At 38.5% G+C, this 10,800-nt stretch overlaps 1 protein-coding gene across 1 annotated transcript in view; it reads right to left on the reverse strand.

Moving 5' to 3' along the window:
- NBEAL1 (neurobeachin-like 1) overlaps positions 1-8,357 on the reverse strand; it is a 244,930-nt gene extending 236,573 nt beyond the window's left edge. Inside the window, exons 1-2 of the mRNA XM_006862026.1 lie at positions 8,303-8,357; positions 7,127-7,406 (exon numbers count right to left, since the gene is read on the reverse strand). Of these exons, the coding sequence (XP_006862088.1) occupies positions 7,127-7,177 (51 nt within the window). The 5' untranslated portion in view covers positions 7,178-7,406; positions 8,303-8,357. The remainder of the gene's footprint in view (positions 1-7,126; positions 7,407-8,302) is intronic.
- Between the last annotated feature and the right edge of the window lie 2,443 nt (positions 8,358-10,800).

Consider the following 10,800-nt stretch of genomic DNA (forward strand, 5'->3'; position numbering starts at 1 on the left):
AAAAAAAAAAAAAAAAAAAAAACCACGATAGAAAGGTTTCAGTAAAACTTCCAGCCTAAGACCAAGAAGAAAGGTCTACTTCTGAAATTTGCCACTGGAAATGCTGTAACATATTGCCTGACACAGTATAGTTCTCATAGGTAGTAAAGCAATCAAAGCCCACAGTACTCATGGTACCAGAATTAAGTATACCTAGGATCATGATGATGGCGCAGGATCCAGCAACACTCATTCTGCGAGACATAGCATCACCATGAGTTAAGTCAACTCAACCACAATAAAAGCCACAACACTGCAACTAGGAGTGTTACCTAATTTCATTGGCACTTAACAAAAACAACATTATTGGACTTGGGCAGTTCTACTCTGTCCTACAAGGTCACTATGAGCAGAATGACTTGATGGCCATGGGTTTCGGGCTTACTTATTAGGCTGCAAATGGTTTTGTTTTTCCTTAGAGGAAAAGAACATTGTCTTTCTTACATATAAAGACATTATGCCACAGAAATTCAGAAGCGCCATTTATACACTTTGCATGTTCCAGAAACTTATTAAAAATGGGTTAAGTAAATTATAAGATCTGATTTGTATTAGCCTGTTTTAATAAATGTCTCACTTTGTATTACAACCAAAATATTTATAATAAACTTCTAATTTTCTCATTAGAAGAACATTTGTTCATTCGATTTCTTTCCAAATCTATTTGACTTTCATCAGAATACATCTCTAAATTGTCTTCTCTTTATGAAGCAAAACTTTCACTCTGAAAAGGAAGTTTACTCTGACCTCACTGCAAAACTATCTATTTCGATCATATCCCAGATTTAGCAGGACAAAGGGCAACAGCAGGAAATGGATCATCACCAGGGACTAAAATAAATTTGATTTAGAGTTTAAAAAAAAAACAAACTCACATCATTACTCATTATAATTAAACACTATACTTGAAGGCATAAATAAATATAATTTATTGTAAGTCTTTATTTAGATGAAAAATTATTTAAAACATTCATGAGCAGAAGCTTCAATGCCCCTGATAAAAAGAATGCATCACTTTCTTACTGTACAGCATAAACACAAAATGGAAGTAATCTTGATACTAGTATATATGCTTATAGTTATAAAATACCAGTAAATATTTTATTTTTATATTTCTTACTCTTAAGGGACTTTAAAATATAATCAATACCCTAATATTATCCAACATAAACTGAATCTCAAAAAAAAAAAAAAATCTAGTAACAAAATAACCATGAAATTCCAAATCATTTCAGTCACTTTGTATCTTTTTACACAGTGTATTTGATACTTTCCACTAGACATAAAAGTAGCTTAATCTTATCAAAGAATTTGAGAAGTTTCCCATTGCTCTCTTCTATATACTCTGGTAGTCAATTGTGTAATTCTACAGGGATAATTGTCTAACAAAAGTATAACCTTACAGCTCATCCAAGAGCAGCAGATGAGACAGCAATTATATTACAGGTAGTTCTGACTCTATGCAACATATCAATTCTAAAAAGTTGCATGGTACTGTAGGGATCAAATTGTTCTAGCAATGTCTCTGTCACTTCAAGAAACAATATCCAAATGTAAAAGAAGTAATATGGTACAGATAATATAAACTGAAGTCCTTGGACATTAAAATAAATCAACTTGTCTTTTTCACTTAAACTAAGTATGCTTGGACAAGAAGTAGTTAACTACTGAACTAAAAACCAGATACAAGATTAAGTCCACTCAAATTAATGTTTAACTTATCAGAGCTATATACAATGCACTGCTAATCAAATTCCTGACTCTGGGTGGAGATGACCATTTGAAGGTGAGAAAAGTTGAAGTATATATTGGCAAAAGAACCTTTAGAGAGCATAAACGTTGGGTGATTAGAAATCATCCTGTGTTATTTCATTAACAATAACATGATATTTCTAACAATGCAATTAAGTCCTATTCTCACATGAGAAAGGTAAGTTTGGTAACAAACTAAACTGCAAACCTTCACTCAATTCACAATAAAAAGGTTTAAAAAGCTAAGCTTCTTTTACCCAAATACTTTTCCAATATTGAGTTTAATGTGTCGAGACCTATCTGCTAAAAGGAATCCTGGTGTGACACTGTAGGATAAACACTGGACTGCTAATCACAAAGGTGGAGGTTCAAACCCACCAGTCACTACTAGGAAATACTACACAGGGTTGCTATGAGCCAGAACTGACTTAATGACAGCACTTAACCACATCTACTAAAAACAACAACCGGTAATTTATATTAAGGAGCTCTGGTAGCGTAGTGGTTACAAATCGGGCTGCTAATCACAGTCAGCAGTTTGAAACTACCAGCTGTTCTGTGGGAGAAAGATGAGGCTTTCTGCTCCAATAAAGATTTACAGCCTCGGAAACCCTGTACAGGGTCGCTATGAGTCGGAACCGACTCCAGGGCATATCACCACCACCAGTAATTTATATTAGTTCTACTTAAAGGGTTTTAATCACCAATATTTTGTTGGTAAGTGCTGTCGAGTCAGTTCTGAACCATAGCGACCCTATATAGGGGTTCCGAGTTGCGGAACTGCCAATCATGCAGTTCAAACTGATTTTGTAGTCCAGCACATTAACCCACAGCGCCACACCAGTACACTAACCCAGATTAACATGCTGCTGCTGCTGTTGTTTGGTGCGTTTCGGTTGATTTTGATTTCAAGTGACCTCATGTAACAGAACTTCCCCACAGGATTTTCTTGGCTGTCCTGCTTACCAAAGCAGATTAACTAGGTCTTTCTCTAATAGAGCCTCTGAATGGGCTCAAACTGCCAATCTTTGTTAGCAGCTGAGCATTAGCAGCCACTGCACCACCTAGGCTCCTGAGATTCCTAAATTGTTGTTCTTAAGTGCCATCAAGACCATTAGGGTTTCCGAGGCTTTAAATTTTTGCAGGAGCAGAAAGCCTCATCTTTCTCCCACAGAGCAGCTGGTGGGCTCAAATGAGGACCTTGCGTTCACAGTACAGTACTTATAGTATTGAGCCACCGCATTCCCCAATTCATGGGTAGAAGGCTCAGAATTACCTAAGGGATATTTCTGACATAGTCCTAACTATTTAAATGTGGCTTTGCAAGATTAATGCAATGGACCACAAGGTAGGTTCAAACCCACCAGCTGCTCCTCAGAAACCCTATACAGGGTCACTATGAGTTGGAACTAACTCCAATGCACTTAACACAACAACTCAACAGCACCTAACAACAACTGCTATAATGCTCAATGGTAATTTTTAGAAGATCACATTACAGAGACACATCCTAACTGTATCTTAAAACTATTTCTAATACACTACGTTATTTTAACCTCATTACCCTGAAGCACTCATTCTAAAATCTTCAAAGACAACTTTAACCAGGTATGTACAGTGTCTGGCTATAGAGATAAGGTCACCCTGGCAGGTGGCAGCAATCAAGTCATCATTCTGAAAACTGATAAGAGAAACAAAAGCAAACATGTATTCCTGCTAGCCTGTCCTAAGTTACAGACTATCATCAAATAATTGATGAGGGAAGTTTCTCCGTGTTCTAATTTTAAAAAAGAAATAAGGAAAAAATAACAGAAGATAGCTATTTTGAAAATCCTTAATGAAATAATGCATATAGGGAAAAATTACTGATGATCATTACATACTTGTTGTGGTTGTTAAGTGCTGTCAAGTCGGTTCCAAATCATAGTAACCCTATATAAAGTTTCCAAGGAGCAGCTGGTAAAACCGCCAACTTTGTGATTCACAGACCTTTCAGTCCAGTGCCACACCAGGACTCCCATTACATCCATGATTATCCTTTGTTTTTGTTGTTTGGTGCTGTTGAGTGGGTTACTAAATCCTCCCAAAATGAAACCTGAATTAAATCGGGCCTCTGTATCTATCACTTGGTATTTCAGATCAAGACTCCAGTTCCTCTCAAACAGAAGAACAATTAAATAAAACCAAGGGAATTCAATCAGCAAAATCCAGACTGTGAAAAACTCTAAGGTCAAAAACCTAGTTTCTTCAACAAGTAAATGACAAGAAATAAAACTTTGTTTTAAACAGGGACAAACTAATAGTGGAGGGGAGGGGCAACACTTTTGAAACTACTAAGGTACATGATAATTATGTTCTATGATTATGTTTTTTAAAGGAGTCACTATTTTACAGATATATTTTAAAGTACTGACAGAAAAAATCAGATGGTGTCTGGGATCTGCTTCTTAAAAAGTCTGGGGTAGAGAAGAAATGGAGAGTTACAGGTGAAGCAAGATTAGACATGAGTTGATAACTGTTGAAACTGAGTGACAAATACCAAACATTCATTTTTATATAAAATCCTCTCTACCTTATGTCTGCTTGAAATATTCCATTATAAAAACATTAAGAAATAAAAAGATGAACTGAAATCTATGAAACAATCCATAGAATCCATAAATACAAACCCAGAGAATTGACAAAAAACAACTTGTCTCTGAGGCCAAAACGAAAATCTTAAATGCTCTACTAGATCACCATTCTCCCCATACACATACAAATACACAAATACTTGACAAATAAGAAAACTGAAACCCAAAGAGATAAGCCTTGCTCAAGGTATAGAACAAAACAACTGCAGAGTCAAAACTACATTCTACAATTTTCTAAGTCCAGAAAGAGGTCTAAGAAGCCCTTGGAGCTAAGCTGTACAAAATGTTATTAAAAAGATTTAAACAGTTCTGAACTAGTCTGATCTGAAAGCCCAATAAAGGGGGGCAGGGGAGAAGGCATTAAAAGGTAGTTTTTAAAAAAGTTAGGTGGTCTGAAGGTAAAATATTAGCATGAGAACAGTAAGTCTAGAGGGAAAATCTTATTTGTTGATAATCCTCACAATGAAATAGAAGTTTTAAATCTACGATGTTAAATTTGCTAGGTATATGATTCAAGGTGTCTACAGAAAAGAAACTCATGCAGCTTAGAAGCAGTTTGCTCAAGCATTGGTAAAACATGAAAGCATGATTTTAAAACCTAGTCTTTAAAAATAATTGTACGCAAGTTTAAAATCTTAAATATCCAAATGAATGAAATCTTAAACATAAAAATGGGGTTTATCTTAGTACTCAAAAAGAGAAAGCATTCAAAATACGTCCATGAAGAGGCCTTCATTATTGAGAATTGTTGTTAAGTGTTGTCAAGTTGGTTATGACTCACAGGAACCCCAGTATAGGGTTTCTTAGGAGTGGCTAGTGAGTTTGAACAACCTATCTTGCAGTTCAAACCGACCTTGAGGCCACATGTTTATCCTCTGGGGCCAAAATAGATGTTTTCAAAAAAGTAAGGGTCCAAATTTATATGTTAAGTCATTAAAAAGAATGAAATTTAGTATATATTATCTTTTCAATAAACACTGTGCCATTTAAATAAAACATGAATTTGACCTAGAAACAGCATGACTAATTAATAAGACTATGTAACCTCGTTTATCTTCTGTCAATTTGAAAATACTAAAACGTAGTTAAAATTGATGTTTTCTGAAATAAATCATTTCCAAACTACTGACCATTCATAATAAAAATGGATTTCAATTTCTCCTAACATGTATTAGTAACTACTTTCAAAAGTGGTAAACTGGATAAGTTTTTTATTGGAAAAATGGTCTATTTTTAAAAAAGATACTTCTGGCATTAAACTGGGCAAAACTAGAAGCAATGTATTTAAAAAATTCATATGAAACATTAAAAGTATATGTATTATAGTAATTAAAATAAATAACACACAAGTGTGACCTCTAAAACTTAACATATTATAGATAATTGCGATCATTGTTTAAAATAACATAACAAAAATAGCTTATTCTTTAAAGAGCTGTAGCATAAAAGGGGCCTAAAGAGATTAGGGGAAGCAATGTACTAGTAACCTCAAGGACAGCTGTTCAAACCAAGCAGTCACTCTCAGTAACCCTCTACAGGGTCACTATGAGTCAGAACTGACACACAACAACAACAAAGGAGATAATACAGAAATGGAAAATGTGACAAGAACTTCATTGGTGGTGGTGGTGGTGGTGGTGATGCACCGTGGTGTTGGGTACGACTCATAGCAACCCAGTACAGTGTTCCTGAGGCTATAAATTACCTTCAGCTGTGCAGTAGGCATGTTTCTGTGACCCTTGCCAGTATCCTCAAAGTTATAATGTAGCTTCTCACTAGAAAAGCATGTTTTTAAGTAGTACCTTCTCCTCCAATAACCTAAAATCAAAGCATTCATGTAAAAATTCATATATGGACAAAAAGAAAAAAATGAAAGATTTCTGAGTGACAAAAACAAAAGTCTGAAGAAGTCATCATGGATAAGTAAGTGCATGGTCTTGAGTGAAGCAATACTATTCTAGGCTCAGCTCTGCTACACACTAGCCAGGCAATCCCTGCACCACTTTTTTCATCAGTAAAACAGGGATAATTTTAATAATAATTTCACAAGGTTATGGTCAAGATCAAATAAGACAATGCTCATAAATTGTTAGCAGAGTGGCAAACACAATAAGCACCTCAGTCAATTACCTTTTCATACAATAAGTAAATTTTTTTTTATCAAATTAAAAGGGTTAATTCCAAGAAAAATAATTAATGCTCTTTTCACCAAAAAATGTCTGTATCCTACTACCCATTGTGGGAGCAAAAAAAAAAGTATAAATAAAAAATGAAGCTATCTTATTTTTCTGCTAAGGTCCTAATTTTATTTATGTAATTTGGGGATCACTGAACATCACTATCTGAAGTTTTTAATAGTATGCCCACTTTGTATGGGGGGATCTAGTGTGGCATTGTAGGATAAGCACTGGATTGCTAACCGCAAAGTGGGTTGATCAAACCCACCAGCTGCTCCTTGGAAACCCTAGACAGGGCCGCTGTGAGTCAGGACTGATTTGATAGCACTTAACAATAACAACAATATATTTTGTGTGTTCTAAAAAAGGCAGAATACAGAAAATGGCTTACATTCTTTTAAAACTTGGGTTAATATTAATAACTATGAATAAATAGTCATCCTTTAAATAACGTGGTAGGGTCAACTGCAAAATTTTTATCACAAAGTATTTTAAAACTTCATCAATAAAAAGGAAAGCAGTTACCTTTGTACAATAAAGCATCCAAAGTTCAAAGAGTCTCTCTCTGGATGCCATTCTGGCTTTCACTTTGCCACTTTAACTTTTCCTCAAAAAAAAAAAAATTATGTTCATGACATGCTCATTTTATTTTTCCAAGTTTTTCAGCCGTTTACAAGTAAAGCTCAAAGCAGGGAAAACGAAAAGAGTAGTAACAAATGGGCTGTCTTCTGGTTAATAAAGGAGAGTCTCGGCAGTTACTCCAGTGAATCTTCAAGCAGCGGTACGTGATACTTGGGCAATTAATCTGTGAGAGAGAAAAACAGCCAAAAGTTTGTTAGAAAATGAGGTCTTATTAAAATCAAAAACAACCTAGACTTATCAACAGTTCTACTAACAAGAAAAGACTTATCTGCTTCACTTCCCACAAACCGGCTAAGCGTTGACACAGGTTTGATTTCACAGAACTTTGTAATTCAGGGAGAAAAATCACAGCCACCACGCTATTATTTCCCATCAATTCCAAGTAAGATAACGCTCTGGGACAACCTCATAAAGATGCGAACTCAACCAAAAATGTGTCCAGTGATAATAAGAAGGAACAAACAGCAAATATAACGTGTCTATGTTCGACAGATAGAAAGTATTTTTTACAGACATATAAGAAAGACTAAAAACCTCTTAGCGTTTTCTAGTCTGCTTCTGAAAAGTTGAGAATGTTTGTTGTTCTGCGGCAGGCCGTGGGGGAAGGGGTGAAAAATTCCTGGTTGGTAGGTTGGTTGGTTTGAACGATCTTCTCAGAGAGAAAGTCGACCTGCCCACCTGGCCTCTACCTCTCTCTCCATCCAGGAAGAACAGAGAGTACGCACTCGCAGGCAAAGGAAACACCCCGGGAAAGCCTCCAAGTGTTTTCGGGATCTTTAAATTTCCTCCTCGCATCGCAGACAACAGAATCAAAGGCAAACTTAAGGTCTGCCAAGCTACCAAGAAAGGCTTTAAAAACGGGGTAACGCGAGCTCGGCGTCCCTAGACCTGCCACATCCACGCCTGCCCGACCCCACCAGGACACGCCCGGGACAGGCTCGCCCCCTCACAGCCGCCCCTAATCCATAGCTCCTCCACCATCAAGCAACCGGGGCCCGCCTTCTTTCTCGCCCCGAGGCTCCCTCTCCCCTCAGACCCGCTTCTCCTCACCGCGCTCACTTTGGGGGCCGCACCGCCGCCACACGGCCGCAGTCTAACTTGCTTCCCTCACCCCTTTCTCAAACCAAAGCCCCTTTCAACCCGCAGGCAGGCAGGCAGGCTAGAGCGCTGAAGAGGGAGGCGGGGCGCGAAGGCCGGGAGGAGCCAGGGGCTGAGCTGCCCTCTAGCCTAAACGTTCCGGCCGCTATGATTTACCCAGCCCTGGAGCGGTCGCTGTTCATTGGTCGCGCAAGCTGAAAGGGTGAGAGTATCCAGAAGCCCCGCCCCTCCAGAATACCTGCGCAGCCGCAGTCCATAAGACTCCTGCTGGTTTACTCGGGCAGGGTGCCAGGCTAAGAGTTCTGGTCAGAGTCTTTTTCCAGCCAGGGAGGGGAAGAGCGAACTGGACAGAATCTACGCGCTGACGTTGGAACTCCGTCCCTATTGGAGTGGGCCGACTGAACGCTCAGGTGATGCGTCATTTCCGGGACTCGTCTGAGGGCGGAGAGCTCTACGGTAATAACTAAAGGTGTTTGATTTCTTGCCGTAGAAAGAGTGATGTAAAAATAAACATTTTCCTCTAAATAAATTCTTTTTCTGTATTGTGTTTGTGCCTCTTATTTCCATCGCCATTGTTGTTGTTAAGTAAGCGCCATCAAATGGGTTCCGACTCACAGCGACCCGGTATTGGGTTTCCAAAAAGTAGCTGGTGGGTTTGAACTGGCAACCTTGTAGTTAACAGTTCCAGTACTCATCCTAAAGCGCCGCACATTTTTCTTACAAAAAGATGTGAAGCCCAGGCCTTCCTTTTGCCGTTGTTAGGTGGTGCCGTTGAGTCGATTCAGACTCATAGTGACCCTGTATAGGGTTTCCTAGGAACAGCTAGTGGGTTTGAACTTACAACTTTGTGGTTCACAATCCAGTGCTGATCCTACCACACGAGGGTCCACGCCTCCCTTGTTGTTAAGTGCCGTGGAGTCAGTTCCAGCCCCTGTTGTTGTTGTTTAGTGCCGTAGAGTCGGTTCCGACCCATAGCGACCCTGTAGAGGGTTTCCGGGGAGCCGCTGATGAGTTTGAACTATCGACCTTGCAGTTCAAACCTACCTTGGGGTCGAGTGCTAACTTACCCTGTGGTGCCACAGCAGGACTAGGAGTGGGGATAAGCTTTAGTAATGTGAGTGAGCCTTTTAACTACCTGCAGTCACTTTTTCTCCCAAAGTAGCTCAAGGAAAATACATCTTAATAAGATTGTGACCTAGCACTTTTTAAAAATAGAAATTCAGTTTTGTTATGCTAAAAGAATATTTCTAGTCTGATTTTCATGATAAAGACCTCTTTTATAGAAATGGCCAAATATGAGCCATCTAGAATGTTCCTGTGTTCAAATACTTTGTCAGCTGATGACAGGCAGGCGTTTCAGTTCACCTCACTAAATAGAATCTTAATTAAATGAATTAGCAGTAAGAAATACATCTGCCAAGGCAGTTGAACTACAAGTATCATTTCCATCACCTTTTGAAAACTCACCTTACCCAAGTCCCTTTTACAAAAGACATTCATTAGTACTTGAAAGAAATCTGAAGAATTTTGCTTTTCTGAGAAAAGAAAAGTGAAACTAGTATTAAACATTTGTTTTACAGGAGGTGTTTGTTAAAAGAGGTTTTAAGAGTTTAAAATGTTTTTCACCACATTTTTGTAAAGTTGTTCACCATATATTAGTTAATAAGCACAAGTACACCTGTGTTTACCTTGTTGGGCAATCTGCTCCTGAGTCTTTTTTTTTTTTAACCATATGGTACCACCTTTTCAAAGTCCATAGAATGAGTTTAGAGCAGGGTTTCACAATCTCAGCATTACATATTTTAGACTGAATATTTCTGTATTACAGCGAACTGTTCCAAGCATTGCAGGATGTTTACCTTGACACTAGATGCCCAATGTTGTTGTCATGAAGTGCCATCAAGTCAGTTCCAACTCATAGTAAACCTGCATAGGACTTCCAAGGTGCAGCTGGTGGGCTTGAACTGCCGACCTTGTGGTTCACAGTCCAGTGCTGAACCTACAGTGACACACCAGGAGTCCAGATGCCCAGCTGTTGTTGTTGTTACTGCCATCGAGTAGGTTCCGACCCATAGTGCCTCTGCATAGGGTTTCTGAGGAGCCACTGGTGAGTTTGAACCACCGACCTTGTAGTTCATACGGCTTTGCAGTTTGGCGCATTCCCCCAAATGGGAAAACCAAAATTGCCTCTGTTGTTAAGTGCGGTGGAGGCAGTCTGACTTGTGGCAACCCTGTATAGGGTTTCCAAGGAGTGGCTGGTGTGTTTGAACTGCCAATTTTATGGTTAGTAGTCCAATGCTAACCATAAAATGCCTCCTCAAAGTAAGGTTGACCATAATGACATGAATACAGTTAAGTTCGGGCGAGAAAAGCGCACAGAACCTGCATTTGCTGATGCGCAACAACTTAAAATGAAGAGAAACAGCTGTAAACATCCATTGAAAATTGGAACATGGAAT

This window comes from Chrysochloris asiatica, unplaced genomic scaffold (genome assembly GCF_000296735.1).
Source record: "Chrysochloris asiatica unplaced genomic scaffold, ChrAsi1.0 scaffold00045, whole genome shotgun sequence".
In the NCBI taxonomy this organism is placed as follows: domain Eukaryota; kingdom Metazoa; phylum Chordata; class Mammalia; order Afrosoricida; family Chrysochloridae; genus Chrysochloris; species Chrysochloris asiatica.